The 15,883-nt window shown below is 49.2% G+C and overlaps 1 protein-coding gene across 2 annotated transcripts in view; it reads left to right on the top strand.

Annotated features, from left to right (window-relative positions):
* Positions 1-15,883, top strand: part of DNAJC6 (DnaJ heat shock protein family (Hsp40) member C6) — a 41,396-nt gene that overhangs the window by 16,281 nt on the left and 9,232 nt on the right. For both annotated transcript variants that reach the window (XM_030953786.1, XM_030953787.1), the window contains exons 2-12: positions 4,018-4,168; positions 4,910-4,959; positions 5,053-5,201; positions 8,606-8,728; positions 10,678-10,811; positions 11,584-11,778; positions 12,375-12,492; positions 13,023-13,102; positions 13,274-13,467; positions 13,560-13,640; positions 14,247-14,699. In XM_030953786.1, coding sequence (XP_030809646.1) covers positions 4,018-4,168; positions 4,910-4,959; positions 5,053-5,201; positions 8,606-8,728; positions 10,678-10,811; positions 11,584-11,778; positions 12,375-12,492; positions 13,023-13,102; positions 13,274-13,467; positions 13,560-13,640; positions 14,247-14,699 — 1,728 coding nt within the window. The remainder of the gene's footprint in view (positions 1-4,017; positions 4,169-4,909; positions 4,960-5,052; positions 5,202-8,605; positions 8,729-10,677; positions 10,812-11,583; positions 11,779-12,374; positions 12,493-13,022; positions 13,103-13,273; positions 13,468-13,559; positions 13,641-14,246; positions 14,700-15,883) is intronic.

Below are 15,883 nucleotides of genomic sequence, written 5' to 3'. Positions count from 1 at the left end.
CCCAGGAGTGGGAATCATGTCGGAGTGATGCTGGAGTTGTAGCAGCCTGGCTTTGCTCCCTGCAGGCTGGAGGGAAAGCACGTCCCACACGAGGCAGGCTTTGCTGGGAGAGCTGCCTGGGGGAGGAACGTGAGCTCTGCGGCCTGCTGGGGGGGAGAGGCACAAAAAGCAGCTTTTTTTTTGCTGAGTGTTCCTTAAAAACAATCCAGGCTTTGTTGCTGAAGCCACAACAACAGTGGCTTGACTCCTTTCAGTGCAGGGAACTTTAAAAGGGCCGTTTCTGCCCAGGCACAGGGTAGCCTCTACCTTTTATCTTGGGGGATAAAACAAGAAAAGAACCCTTTCTTTCCCCCCCAAAAAATACTTTGTGGGGAGGGAGAAGGCTGCAACAAGAAGAAAAAACCATCTAGAAATGGGGAATTTGGGACACAAACACAGGAACAAACAAAATTTTTCCCATTGTAGTGCCAGGCTCTTGTGGTACCATTGGAAGAGAAGTCAGAGGGGGTTGAAAACTCCCAAACTTCTTTTTTTGGGAAGGTGGGAGATGAGGATTTAATGCTTTTCTGTGTGGAATGAGATGGTCTTTCAGATCCCAAAGCATTCTGCGATTCCATGATGAGGAACAGGGAATATTTAGATCCTTCCTCACTCCACCTCTAACAAAAGCACAGGCAGCAGCTCCCTGAGCAAAAATAAACCCCCTCATTTGACACCGGGGATATTGTTACACAAAATCTGGGCAGCCTGAGGGAAACCTGCTTCCTTTCCTATGGTTTCATGTCTGCTTTCTGTCTGCCCTTTCCAGGCAGAAAGGGTCTGCTCCTGCTAAGTGACCTGGGAAAGGCAGCACTTCTTTGCTGAGCCTCAATTTCCAGGCATCTTCCTTTCACCTCCCCTCTCCGCGGCTCGGAGTTGCTTCATCAGCACAAATAGCCAGACTGACGGAGTCTGAAATGCCTGCTAAATGTCGGCTGGCTCCCCCTGGGCTCTCAGGAGAGCTGGAATTCAGCCCTGTGCTTGGGGGGGTTCTGGGTGGGTTGCTCAGGCAGACAGGACCTCCAGCAGTGCAGATTTTGCAGGGAAAGATTCCAAATCTGCAATTCCAGCAGCGAGCACCTCCCTCAGCTGGTGGCAGGGTGTGACCCTCTGCTGCTGGTCACCCTGGGGCACCTCTGGCTGCAGGTGCCAAAATGTCCCCATCACTCCAGGTCACACCTGTCCTACCTCTCCCATTTCTGCCTCCAAAGCCCCACATTGAAAGCAGGATTGGTGTGAAAGTGTTGGGTTTTTGAGAATAAGCACAAACGCTGCTCGTGGCACTGCAGGGGACAGCAGGAGGGGGTATTTCCCTTCTGGATTTGTGGTTTGCCTCCCTTTCCCTGGGTAGGAATGAGTTTCCTGGCCTGGCTAATCCAGACATTGATGGTTTTGCCACCCTCAGCTACTCCTGTACTGAGCACATCCCTCTGAGCTCCCCTGGATCCCTGTTCTCTTCCAAAGCTCTCTCTGCCTTGGGAGGAGAAGTTCTCCTGCACATCCATCTCCTGATCCTCTGTAAAATCAGCACTTCAGTGCTTTAATTAAGATTTCCACACCCTCCAGCTCCCATCCTGTCCAACACCAGGCTGGTGCTGTCAGCAGGGGCTCCCGCAGCTGAGCTCTCACTGCTGAGGGTGGGCCATGGCAGCAAGGCTCCCAGCTGACATATTTCAGTTTTGGAGGGAGGTTGTTGCTTTATTTGGTGTTTCCTTATGACTCCACAGCTCCCTGAAAGGTGCCTGTGCTCAGCTGGGGCTGGGCTCTTTCTCCAGCAACACTGACACAACCAGAGGACACAGCCTCAAGCTGCACCAAGAGAAATTTAGGTTGGATGTTAGGGAAAAGTTTTTTACAGAAAGGGTGATAAAGTTCTGGAATGGTGTTTAAAAAAAGCCTGGATGTGGCACTGGGTGCCGTGGGATAACTGAGGTGTTGGGGCTGGGTTGGACTTGATAATCTTGAAGGTCTCTTCCAACTCAGTGATTCTGGGATTCTGGGATTCTGTGATTCTGTGATTTTGGGATTCTGGGATTGGTGACTGTTGGAGGTTTATTCTGAACACAGAATGGTCCACCCTGGCCTTGGGCATTGCCAGGGATCCAGGGGCAGGCACAACTGCTCTGGGAATTCTATTCCAGGGCCTTCCCACCCTCCCAGGGAACAATTCCCAATGTCCCATCCATCCCTGCCCTGTGGCAGTGGGAGCCATTTCTTGCTCAGCCATCCTTTCTGATTCTCTGCCAGGAAACTTGGAATTGATTCCTGCTGCTTCTCTTAGAAATACAGTGAAAGTCTCCTTCTCTCGGTTTCTTCTCTTCTCTCCACTTTCTAAATCTTCAGATTGATTTTAAAGATTTTAAGTTTTCCATTCTCTCAGAGCCCTTCTGTTGCTCTCCTACAGCATTTCCAGCTGTAAGAATTTGCCCAGTGCTGTTGAACCTCTGATCCTTTGTCCCCTTTTCCCTGTTCCAAGCTACCACTTTTCTGCCTTGCTTTCCTTTAAAAGCTGACCTGCAGAACTAAAAGCCCCTTTTGAACCTCTCCTCCTTCCAGCCATGGCTCATCCAGCACAGAATAACATGAAAACAAACTTTCTGAGGGGAGATCAAACACAGATTCCATGCTTGGAAGCCAACAAGCTTCTTTGATTTTTTCCTTTTTTCTTTTTTATTTTTTGAAACATCATGCTCACAGGAAGTTTCCTGTGCCTTGAGGAGCCATCTTGTGTTCTAAAACAGAGTGTAGAGGAGAGGTGGCCTCCAATTTTACCAGTCTAGGACCTGGGTCAGGTGCTGTGGACCAGAGCAGCATCACCTTCCCAATGGAATCTCCAGTTTCAGGATTTGTGGGTGGCTCACCATGGGTGAGGCTGCCTGACAGTGGGGGCTGCTTTTGCAGTTAAATTATGATTTTATCATGGAATTGTAGAACAGTTTGGGTTGGACAGCCTTCAGCCAGCTGGGAGGGTGGCCCTGAAGGGGCCCCTGTGAGGGATGTCCCAGGGGATGGGGAGAGTCTTTTTCTCACTCCTGAGGAGCTGGTTCTTGGTTGTGAGAAGAAAATCAGCCAGGCTGGGTTGGGTTGGAGGTGAGGGAGCTTCAAACCATAGGATGGCTTGAAGATCACAGAATCCCAGAATGAATTAGGTTGGAAAAGCCATCCCAGAGCAGAGTCCAAGCTGTGCCTGATGCCCTCTGTCACTCAGGAAGGCCTGGACACCTCCAGGGATGGGCACTCCAACCGTCCCTGGGCAGTTCCAGTGCCTGACCCCTCTTTCCATGGGGAAATTCCTGCTGTGCCCACCCTGAGCTGCCCTGGCCCAGCCTGGGGCCGTTCCCTGTGCTCCTGTCCCTGTTCCCTGGAGCAGAGCCCAACCCCCCTGGCTGTGCCCTCCTGGCAGGAGCTGTGCAGAGCCACAAGGGCCCCTGAGCCTCCTTTGCTCCAGGTTGAGCCCCTTCCCAGCTCCCTCAGCCTCTCCTGGTTCTCCAGACCTTCTCCAGCCCTTTTCCCTTCCCTGGACACGCTCCAGCCCCTCAGGGTCAGTTTTGTCCTGCAGGGCCCCAAACTGGCCACAGCCCAGAGCCCAGCAGAGGGGCACAATCCCTTCCCTGCTCCTGCTGCCACCCAACTCCTGCCACAGCCCAGGTGCCATTGGCCTCTTGGCCACCTGGGCACACCTGGCTGGGGCTCAGATCACCCAGCTCAAGCCCCAGTTTAGGTCTTTTACCCTGTGCTGAGACTGAACACTCAACCTGCACACAGTGCTGGGAGCTCTGAGCCACCCCTCACCCCTTTTCCTCATGCCTGACACACAGCACCTCATGGGGACCTGCTTGGTGTGGACAGAGCAGAGGGGTTGTTGGGGTTTTCTCCAAACCAGTGATGTTGGCTTTGGGTTTGTTGTAATTTTTGGCTTTGTTGTGCTGTAATTTTTGGTTTTGTTGTGCTGTAATTTTTGGTTTTGTTGTGTTGAAGGTGCCTCGTCACCAGACATGGAGTCCAGCTACGGGGGAGGCCTGCTGGACATGGTGAAGGGAGGAGCAGGGAGGCTCTTCAGCAACCTGAAGGACAACCTGAAGGACACCCTGAAGGACACTTCCTCCAAGGTCATGCAGTCTGTGGCCAGGTACAGTGCACCTGGAGCAGGAAAAACCAGGAGCTGCTGCTCCCACTGAACGAGCACAGGCTCACAGGGATTGAGGAAAGGGGAAAATCCCAAATCATTTCTTTGGTTCTGTCTCATAATTGGGGTTTGGCCTCAAGGAAGTGGGGAAAACCAAAGTAAAACCATGTAACTTCACAGTGAGCATCAGCACCCTGAAATCTGGGAAATGCCTGTGAAAGTGGAGCACCTGGTCTCCAGTTCCTGGAGGATTCCCTGTGGGATCTTTCTGGTGAACCACCACTTGAATATTTATTTTGTCACTGGTGTTGATTGTTGATTTTATCTCTGCTGTGCTTGCTGATGTTTCCTAAATCCACCTTGGAATGGAAGACAGCTGAGGTGACTTTGCTCTGGGGATTTTCCTGCTTTTGTCCCCCTCCAAAGGATCGGGGGCTACAAGAAATTAAGGAAATTTAATGCAAGACCCCAAAGGGTTTGAGGAATCTGCCAAGTGCAAACTGCTGGAGATTTCTCCTGGAAACTGGCACTAAAAATTAATGACAAAAGGGAAAAGGGACCTTTCTTGCAGGTTTTGTATCCAGTTAATTGCATGTGGAGAGGGGGAGGCTGGGTCACTGTCTGCGTCTCAAGAATTAATTTTAAGATGAATTTTCCTTGTGTGATAAGTAGATTTTTTTCTGGGCAAACACTCCTAATGTGCTGCTGAAGTGCCTAAGTTCTGTCCCCTGCTTTGCCTCTTAGTTACACCAAGGGAGAGCTGGATATTTCCTACATTACCTCAAGGATCATAGGTAAGCACTGTGGAGGAACACAACATGTAATAGAATTCCAAAGCCCAGAATTCCAGGCACCCCACTGATGCTGGCCTCTCCTTGCTTTGGCAGTGATGTCTTTTCCTGCTGAGGGCGTGGAGCTGGGATTCAGGAACCACATTGAGGATGTCAGGACGTTCCTGGACTCCAGGCACCCTGACCACTACACCGTGTTCAACTTGTCACCCAAATATTATCGCAGTGCCAAGTTCCACAACAGGGTGAGTGCTTTCCACGGGGGCAAATTCCCCAGGGAAAGGGGCAGCAGCTCCTCTTGGACCCAGAGTTTAAGGGGATTTAGGAGTTAGAGGTGTTCTTAAGCTGCTGGAGTGCCTTTGGGGGTTTTAGCTGGGAGCACAGGGATGAAAGAGCTGGAAAGTTCAGGCATAATGCTCATGTGAGGAGCCTGGGACAGTGAAAGGCATTGCATGGAGTGGCTGCAGGGAAACAAAGATAAACCAGAGTTTATTCTGATCCTACAGAGTGTTGGAGCTGCTGCAGGGAAAGAATAAAATGAAAAGCCTTTGGAAGAAATTACCAATAGAAGGAGGGAGATGATTTTCTTGCAGTCGGGCTTTAATCAAGCAGGCAAAGCTCAGGATGGAAAGGGGATCTGAGGGGCATTTTGGCTCTTGTGACTTTAAAAAGCCACCTGCACTGCCTGGCCCAGTTTCCCTCTCTAAAACCAGAGCAGCATCAGGGAGCACTGTGAGGCTCTGCTTCATTAATGGCTTTTAGAGGAAATCTCTATGAAATGCTGCTGCTGAAATGCAAGATTAGATTTAATCTTTCTGAAAACTTCCTGTTCTTTCCCTCTCCCACGAGGGAGTGCTGTGTTTTGGTGTTGTGTTCTGTTTTTTTTTTTTTCTAAATTTTTGGTGCCTTCAACCCAAAAGGCAGCAGCATTTGCCAGGCTTAACTCTCAGTCAGGGTAAATTAATCTAATCTAAGGCTAATTTAGTTTTAATTTGAGGTGTAGCTGAATTTATCTTCAGTAATTCTGATCACCAGAAACCACTCACTGCTGCTTAAAGCAAATTTCTCTGTGGCCATCAGTAACCAGACTTCAAACACAAGTAAATGAACAGGGAAGACTAATTAAGAGATATTAAGAGCTCAGAATCTTCAGTCTTGATTGATTTTGGTGCACCACTGATGCTGTTTGTGGGTGGAGAAAAATTTACCTACTTCTGAAAGCCCAGCATTAAAGATCTATTGCTGTGTGAGTTGCCCATAATTCCTGAATCCCTGGAATTATCTCCCACCCTGCCCAATACTTTAACAAGTGACTTTTAATGCCACTCTCAAAGGACAGCTCGGTGCTTTGGAACCATTGCTTTGACTGACACAGGAAGAAAATAAAATGATCTTTTAATAATATATTGTGTTTTCAGTTTATGGGCTGGGAAGTCCTGATTCCAAGTATTTTTCATGAGGAAGAAGTGTGAACAACACAATACATGAAATAATTACCAGGCTGAGCTTTGTATAAAAAACACTGAAGGGCTCTCAGGGAGGTGAAACCCCAGTGAGTTTCCTGCTGGGATGAGGATGTCAGCTGAGCTGCACTGAGACACACACTGGTTCTTTGACAGGAAAAGCTTTTCAGTGCCTGCTTTCTTTAAAACTTTCTGCTCCTAAGATCCAAGTGGGTCACTGTGCTGCGTGGTGGCGCAGGAGGGAGGTGAATCCGTGTCCTGCTGGGCCATTTCCCTGCCTAGCTGTGGCTGAGTGGGTCAGCAAGCCCCAGGTGCCCAGCCTGCCGAGGAGGAGAGGGCACTGGGAGGGTGCTGAGCCACTGGGAAAGGTTTGCCCCAGACCTGGAAGGGTCCAAGGATAGAGCTGGGAGCACCCTGGGATAGTGGAAGGCAGCAGGGTGTGAACAAGATGATCTTCAGGGTCGCTTCCACCCCACCCAGAGTGTGACTCTGAGCAGAGACCTGGCTGTCCCCAAGAGGAGAGGAGAGGAGAGGAGTTTCAAACCACAGAACTCAAATCTGGCATGAAACAAACCCAAAGTTCACAGCCCCTCGTGGGTCACGTCCCTTGCTGCTGAAATCAAACAAGTGCTTATTCCCAGAGCTGGAGAATTCCTGCAGCTTTTCCCCAAGGTTGTCTGTGCTGAGTGCTGGTGAGGTTCTGTTTGATAGAAACACCAAGCACACATTTAATTTCTCTAATTGTGAACCATCAGGCAGATGTGTAATTAGAGGCAATGTAAATATGTAATTATGGACTGGTGGGAAATGTGTATTATTTACTAGAGAAGTGATAATGGCTTTTCCAGATGCTTGGCAGGGAGGTCTGCTCTGAGGACTGTCAGTGGAAGGGTCACTGTAGGAATTCTAACAGGGAAAATCAAGGATGTACAACAGAAGGAATCAAAGAAACTCTGAAGACAGAGAAGTGGAGAGGGTGAATAGGAATGGTCACTCCCTGCTCTCCAAACTTTGAGCACTGCTTGATCTGTCCAGTGATTTCTACAAGACAAAGCCACATCTGGATATTCTGGAGGCCAAAACTTTCCCAGATCTAAAAAGCAATCGGATAAATATCCAACTTGCTGTGAGACAAAAATGGAATTTGCCAGCTTGGCCTGGCCCTGCATCCCATGGGAGCCTTTGGGATCCTTGCTGGACACAGCACAGCCTGGCAGGGCTCTGGTTGGAATCTGGGTGCCTGTTTCTGCTCCAAGATGTTGTGCAGGTGTCAGACAGAACCTGCAGCACAAGTTTTATAAACCCTGGAGCATTTCCTTCCTCTGAGAGATGAAACAGTTCTGGGGATCATGTGGCTGTTTAAGAACATCTGGGCAAATCATCTCCTTCCTTCCCTGTTCCCATTGAGCAGCAGCCAAATGTCAGCTGAGAGAGAGAGAACCAATTCTTCAGCTGAGGACAAGCCTCGGGACATTCCTCCCTTAAATTTCTTCTGGCCAGAAATGCCTTTTAAAAAAGAGATATTTCAATTAAAACCAGATGAAAGGGAGATGTCTGTCGAGGGCTATCTGATGTGCTGCTCGGGACTGCAAGGACTGACTCAGAACCAGCACACTGAGGAACAGCAACCAGACAGACTTTAAGATTTGTGGGGTTTCTGCTCTAAGGAGCCATTCATTTTTCTGGCTCATACATTAACATACTTAGATAGGATTTATTTTTTTTGAACAGAACTTTCCCTTTCATCAGTTTAATATCTGTCACACAGGGCTTGGAGATCCTGTGCCAGAGAAGGATTCAGAACAACAGATGCTCAGTGCCCTGTGCAAATCAGAGCAGTTTTTAGGGACACATTGTACAAAGGCTTTAGAAATCGAGGCGAGGCTGGAGCATTCTAAAAGAGCCCCTCCAGATAATCTGATGGGAAATGTAAATTTTGAAAAATGTGCAGTCAGGAACAACACATCAGCCCAATGTCATTGCATTGAGAAAGCTTTTTTGTCTGCCTCCTCATAACCCATGGGAGGCGCGGCGCGGAGTCACGCACGAGGAGAGCTGGAGTAGGATTCCAGCACATAACTCCGGGTTGTAAAGGACAAGTAGGTGTCTTGGCAGGGAGAATGAGCAGAGCAGGGCTTGTTTAGTGCTCTCACAAAGCTGTTTGTGCACTGCTGCCATCCCTGCAGGTGTCTGAGTGCAGCTGGCCCGTCCGGCAGGCGCCCAGCCTGCACAACCTCTATGCTGTCTGCAAGAACATGCACAACTGGCTGCAGCAGAACCCCAAAAACGTTTGTGTCATCCACTGCATGGTGAGTGCACCCACAGCAGCTGGGGACTGCCAGCTCACACTGCTCCTGGAGCGCCTGCAGCCTGGGGACAGCATGGGGACAACTCCTGAAACAGGACGGGTGGGGTGGGATGGCATGGCATGGCATGGGAGGGGATGGGATTGACCCAGAGTAAAGGACATCATCACCCAAAGCTCAGCTGGAAGAGAATCACTGAATGAGAAGCAGGAATGCAAAGCAAGAGAGGTCAAAATCATTCTCTAGGAGAAAGGTTTGAATTTCACCCAAGAGCTGCCAGCTTGCTGTGACTTGGCCAGGGTGCCCAGAGCAGCTGTGGCTGCCCCTGGATCCCTGGCAGTGCCCAAGGCCAGGCTGGACAGGGCTTGGAGCAGCCTGGGACAGTGGAAGGTGTCCCTCCCATAGCAGGGGTGGCACTGGATATGGGCTTTAAGGTTCCTCCCAGCACAGACCATTCTGTGATTCTGTGATTTGCACTTTAATCTAAGTAGTCACAGGAGAAAGTGCAGCTTTTGGACTGAAGGGGGCTGGAAATTGGGCAGAAACCACAGAGGTGGGAATTCTGTGGAGCTGTGAAATGGAGACTGTTGAAGTCCTGCCATCAGGAGAGGTCAGGCCTGGCTGAAGGAAGCCCCCAGAGGGATTACTCAGCACTGGGCAATGCTGCACTGTGTGAGGGTGATGTGATCCTGGATCACTCCTAATTTACTCCATGCAACCTTTCCTGTTGACAGCAATGCCCCAAAGCAGAGTTCTGCCTTGCTCCTGGAGCCTAAATGAAACCAGGAGGCTGTCAGCCCTGATCAGCACAAACTGGGAGGAGTGGAGGAAATGACTGATCCCAAATTGCACAGAGCTCCCATGTGAGCCTGGCATTTCTGCCTCTCACAGCACAGCCAGAGATGTCAATTCCCTTCAAACAGAGAAGGATGCACTTGATGCCTCCAATCCTGGAAATCCAGCTCAAAAATCCAATTCCTTTCCTGTCCTTTGAGCAATGGATATCAAGATAATGTGATAAAGGACAGGGAGTCCTTTCCAACACTTTCTAACAAGGCTGCAGAAACCCACTTAGTTTATATGAACCTGAGAGATCTTGCCAGAAACAACTGGCAGGGGCTAAACTTGGAAAAAGGCAAACAGCCTGTTCATGTCAGCAGGGTCTTGGGGCCCGGATCAGTTCCAGTACAGAAAATCCTACAGAAAATGGCTGGAATGCCTAAAGGGGGCCTGAAAAAAAATTGCATGAGCGAGAGTGGTGAGGCCTTGAGAAGTTGTGGATTCCCTATCCCTGGAAGTGTTCAAAGGGGTTTGGAGCAACTAGAGATAGTGCAAGGTGTATATCAGGAGCCCAGGGCACTGGAATGCGTTGATTTTCTCCTGCTCTTCCTACATTTTTGATCTATCAGTGTGACTCAGCAAACTTTCCCCCAGAATCACCTTTAAAAAAACCCCATCAGGAGCAGTCAGAGCTGTGGAGGTGCTTGGGTGAGGGAGCCTGGGGCTGGATTTTTTGTCTGTTTATCCTTTTCCAGGGTAAATTTCGACTAGAGGACTGCCTGCAGCTGTAGGATGGGTGCAGTCTGACCCCTGTTTGAAATAATTATAGAATTATTTCTATAGGCCTATGTTTGAAATAATTTTAGAATTACAGCTGGGGAGCAGCCATGAAACACCAACATTTGCAGCCAGAATGTTCTTGTGGGCTTTCCAAACAAGTGTAAACCACCCTCAGCTTTGGCTGCTCCCTGGATTTTATCTTAGCTTTGTTCCCTGAAGTCCTGGGTGTTGAACAAATGACACAGAACTCAAAATTGCTCATCATCTTGTGGTCTCAATCCTAGTTTTTCTGGATAAATAATATTTTGTGATTTCAGGAGGAGTGGAGAGCTGGAATTTAAAGGATCTTGCTGATACTCACAGTTTTTCCTCTCTGCCCCTTTCCTTGCCAGGACGGCCGTGCAGCCTCAGCAGTTCTGGTCAGTGCAATGTTCTGTTTCTGTCACCTCTTCTCTCATCCTGGCCCTGCTGTGCAGCTGCTGAACACAAAGAGACCTGGAATTGTACTGTGGCCATCTCACAGGAGGTACAGTACCCTGGCTCAGCGCTGTGGGCTCCATCCCCCCTGCTCAAAGCTGCCCAAAGACCTGGCAGGTGTGCTTTGGCCCCTAGGCTCAGCCAGGTGCCAGATCCCAGTGTTCCTCAGAGATGAGCAGGGAGCAGGTGCTGGAAGAGCTTGCCCAGAGCAGCTGGGGGATTTGGGATTTCTTTCCTTGGAGATGCCTGGTGGGGTCTCACACCCAGAACAAAGCCAGGTTCTGAGATAGAGCTGGGAAGCTGCTCCTGCTCTGAGCAGAGAGCAGGTGACATTCAGATCTCCCAACCTGAATTATTCCTTTATTTGAGATATCCCTGCTCACTGCAGAGGGTGGGATTAAATCACTGCTAAAGGTCCTTCCAACCCAACCACCCCATGCTGAATCTGTGGTTAACAGGGCCCTGGAGAATCCTTCTCCTGTGCCAGCTGCATCCTCACAGAAACAGCAGTCCAGTGTAGCTCTGTGCCAGCTGCATCACAGACAGCGTGCCAGCTGTCAGTGCTCCTGCAGAAACAGCAGTGCCAGTGTAGGCTCTGTGCCAGCTGCATCCTCACAGAAACAGCAGTGCCAGTGTAGCTGCATCCTCACAGAAACAGCACTGCCAGTGTAGGCTCTGTGCCAGCTGCAGGGATCTTGGAGCTCATGGAAACTCCAGTCCTGAGCCTCCAAAAGAACGGCACTGCTGCTGGATTTCGAGGCAGATTTTGAGCACGAAATGAAAGAAATGGATGTTCCAGCCCTGGTTTTCTCTGCCTGCAGGTACATAGGGTACATTTGTGACCTAATAGCAGACAAACCTGTCATTCCCCACTGCAAACCACTCACGATCAAGTCAGTCACCCTCAGCCCCGTCCCCTGCTTCAACAAGCAGCGCAACGGCTGCCGGCCCTTCTGCGACATCCTGAGCGGAGAGACCAGGATCCTCACCACCTCCCAGGAGTACGAGAGGATGAAGTGAGTCCTGGGCCCCCTGCCTCCCTCAGGAGCTGCATGCAGCCCCTTCCACTTTGCTGGGCATAGCTGAGCTGCAGTCACTGCCTGGCTGCTGATCAATGGAGATATTCACTGAGAGTTAGTGCCTGCCTGGGGTGAAATCAATGGCCAGGGGGAGTCTGAGGTTGGCAGGGGTGGGATAAGTGCACAGACATCAGGATCTGAGGTTGGCAGGGGTGGGATAAGTGCACAGACATCAGGATCTGAGGTTGGCAGGGGTGGGATAACTGCTCAGACATCAGGATCTGAGGTTGGCGTGAGTGGGATAACTGCTCAGACATCAGGATCTGAGCCTCGCAAGAGTGGGATAACCACAGACATCGGGATCTGAGGTTGGCAGGATTGGGATAACTGCTCAGACATCAGGATCTGAGGTTGGCAAGAAGTGGATACCTTCCTAGAGATCATCCAGTGCTCTGTTGGTTCCCCCTGTGGAATATTTTTGTTCTAACCAAGCAGAGCATTGAATGCTGCTCCTTGCTTGGCCTGAGGGAGGTGAGAGCTTTGATGTGGTGGAAGGGAGCTTAACCCTGGCTTTCCTGCTGTTCCCCTCCAAGAGAATACCGTGTGCAGGAAGGGAAGGTGCTGATCCCACTGGGAGCCACTGTCCATGGAGATGTTGTTGTCTCTGTCTACCACATGAGATCCACCATCGGGGGACGCCTCCAAGCCAAAGTAGGAGCTGCTTTCTCTTCTCTTGTGTGGGGACCTAAGAGCTGCCTAAACATGGAATCACCACTATTTCCTTGAGGATGTATTTAAAACTTGAATGTTCAAGTTGCAGAGTGGGCAGTGAATATTTTCCTCCTCTCCACTCATTCTTGGTGCCCTTTGCTGTGTAGATGACATTTTCCTGAGGCCTCTACTCCAAGTGAAATGGTTTTATATTTTTTAGGACACAAACCTGTTGCTCCCATGTATTCAGTGGGAACAGCTTAATTTCACAGCAAAACTGATAAGTAGATCCCAGAAATAAAGAGAAGCAGGCCAGTTCCTGAAGGTTTTCTGCTGTACAGAGCTGCAGCAGCAGGGTTGAAGGCAGATGGAAATATTGAGAATATTTCGGAATATTGAGAAGGAAATATTGCCTGCAGAACAAGCAGAATGAATTCAGTTATTCAGCAGATAAGATTAGGGTAGACTTAACTAACTCCTGCATTTAAGCCCTTGTTCAGTCTGGTTCTCTCTGCTTTTTTTCTTTTCAGATGACCAACACACAAATATTCCAAATTCAATTTCACACTGGATTCATAGCCCTGGGAACAACCACTCTCAAATTCACCAAGTGAGTGTTTGAAGCTGAACATTAATCAAACCTGATGCATAAAAGCCTGATGAAGGCTGAGGGAGAACAGTCACAGATGAAATATGAAAAGCCTGAATGTACTGAAAGCCTTTTTATAGCTTTCCAGAAATATTCTTCCCTTTTCAACTGGACCACTCTTGTCCCCTTTAGGCCTGAGCTGGATGCCTGTGACTCTCCAGACAAATATCCTCAGCTCTTTCATGTTATACTGGACATAGAAATACAGTCTGCAGACAGACAAACTGAATTAACTCCCCCATGGGAGAACTTCACGACAAAAGACATCAATCCCTCCATTCTCTTCTCCTCCCACCAGGAGCACCAGGACACTCTTGCTTTGGCAGGTAAGGGCTGCATGGATTTATCCCCTTCCCATGATTGATTCCTTCATGCTGGGTTTTATTTCATTCCACCTCTCTGGTGCTCTGTGCTGCAGGCAGAGGTGCCACGGATTCCCCCCAGGATAACATCAGGAATGTTGGGCAGAGTGCATTCTTCTCCTCTCTCAGCTGGCAAGGTAGGCAAGGCTTGGTCTTCAGAGTCAAATCTGCTCCAAAGAACACAAACAACTCCTGTTCCCCTGGCTGGAGCTGGAGTGAGGCTGAGGGACCCCAGTGTAGCATTAGATCACAGAGCTGGGCACACCCTGGTGTTGCCGTGGAGTGGGAATTCCTTTCCTACAGCATCCTCCTCAAACTGTGCTCTGTGGGACCATTGTTGACACACTTGTAGGGTGAACCTTCACCCGAGGCCTCCTTCATGCTAAAACTTGAAATAAATAAGCCTTGATGAGAAAATTTAGGTTAATTTTGGCAAAGGAATCATGGTTGGAAAAGACCTTTAAGGTCATCAAGTCCTGCCATTCCTCAACACTGCCAAGGCCACCACTGACCATGCCCCCAAGTGCCACATCCCCCATGGATGGGGACCCCAGCTGTGCCAGGGCTGCAAAACCCTTTAGGGGAAGAAATTCACCAGTTTTTATTTTAAAAAGCAAAATGATTTTAGCCAAATGCTGCTGTGCTATTCTCAGCCTTCTGTTCTGCTTGTAAGCTGATTTTTACGGGACCTTTGTGATGACCAAACTAACAGCTGCCTAATTTTATTTTCAATCATCATTTAGATCAGAAATCTGACAAAAGTAGCTCTCACCCCACCTCAGAGGATCGAGCAGCGTTGGTGCATGAGGAAAGCGAACAGTCAGATGACGAACTCTTGTCCCTTTCCAGTCAGCACAGTAATGCCAGCGGTGACAAGCCCCACGGGACACCCAAACACAGCAAAAAGCAGCAGGAGCCTCCAGCAGCACCTCCCCCTGAAGACGTGGACCTGCTGGGCCTGGATGGCAGCCCCATGAGCAAGAGCTTTCCCTCGCAGCCCAGCGCTGCCCCCTCTAACTCTGACCTGCTGAATGATCTGTTTGGGGTCGGAGGGCCGAGCTCCCAGAGCCCTGCTGGAGCTGCTGCTGCTGCTGCTGAGGAGGTTTTCCACGTGGGGGCACCTGGATCTGTGCAGTCGACCCCGCGGCGCTCGGCAGCTTCGGCGTCCCCGTCCCCGTCCCCCAGGGTAGGAGAAGGTAATGGTGGCTTTATTATAAAAATATAATAGCAATACTCCATAAATAATGCTGTCTTGGTTTGAAAATCAGAATTATAACATTTGAAGGGAGGGTGTTTACATTTTCCACTTTAGGGGAGGCTCCTGCCTTCCTTAGCAGATACCTGTCTTTTCAAACCAAGACAAATGCTTATCATAAAAATCAGTAAATTCACATTATACCACCAATATATCAGCAATAAGTGTTTGAGGAAGTTAAGATAACACTTTTGAAACATTCATGTCTCAAGGAAACAGAGCAAAAACTTTAATCAGTTTGATATTAATAACAATCATTATTTGTTGGCGTTACCTCTAGAAGACAAAACCAGCAGAGACTGTAATGAAGAACAGAAGTTTTGATGAAATTGATGATGTAATGAACTGTATCCCCACCAAGGGGGGGACTTGGAGGATCCCTCTGGGGGATCTTGGCTACCTCCCTTTCATGTAGGGGATCCCAAGAGGCCCCAACCATCTCCTCTGCTCCAGGCTGGTGCATCCTCACCAAACCAGTCCCTACTGGAGCACACCCAGGGGTTTGGAGGCTCCTCACACCAACAACCACTGGAGAGCCTCAGTTTTGCTCTCATTATGTGTCCAATAGTGCACATGAGTTTTACAAAACCTCCTCTGGGGGTTTGGGTAGACCTACAGCACCATGAATTGAATTTCTCTTTTAACTTAGGGGGTTTGGAGCTGTGAGAGGGATCCTGGACTAGGAAATAGAGAATTTCTGTCTCTTCCAAGATCAGGCTGCAGGAGGGGTTGGGTGGATATTAGGGAGAGGGATCTTTTGAAGGATGAAGCAGAGCAAGTGCAAAGAGAGAGAAGAATCCAAGTTTCAGTGTAAGAAATTGGTCACTTGTACCTGGAGAAGGTTTCTCTTGTTGTAGGCTCAGTCTGAGAGCTCTCACCCAGGGCAGGTTTTGCAGACACATCACAACAGACATGCAGCAACAGATCAGGAGAAGATTTAGGGATTTAGGAGCTCTGCAGAGCCAGAATCACACAGTTCAATTGTGCCAAGCCAAGGATAAGAGCTTGGGAAATGAGTGAAGAGTAGTGACTGAGTAACATAAGTAATGAGTAGCATCATTACTACAGTGCAGAGCTTCTAGGGATTGTACCTTTCAGGATGCTTTTAACCTTAAATTTGTTGAC

The sequence above is a fragment of the Camarhynchus parvulus genome, chromosome 8 (genome assembly GCF_901933205.1).
Source record: "Camarhynchus parvulus chromosome 8, STF_HiC, whole genome shotgun sequence".
Taxonomy (NCBI): Eukaryota; Metazoa; Chordata; class Aves; order Passeriformes; family Thraupidae; genus Camarhynchus; species Camarhynchus parvulus.
This window is presented reverse-complemented; position numbering and strand designations above follow the sequence as displayed.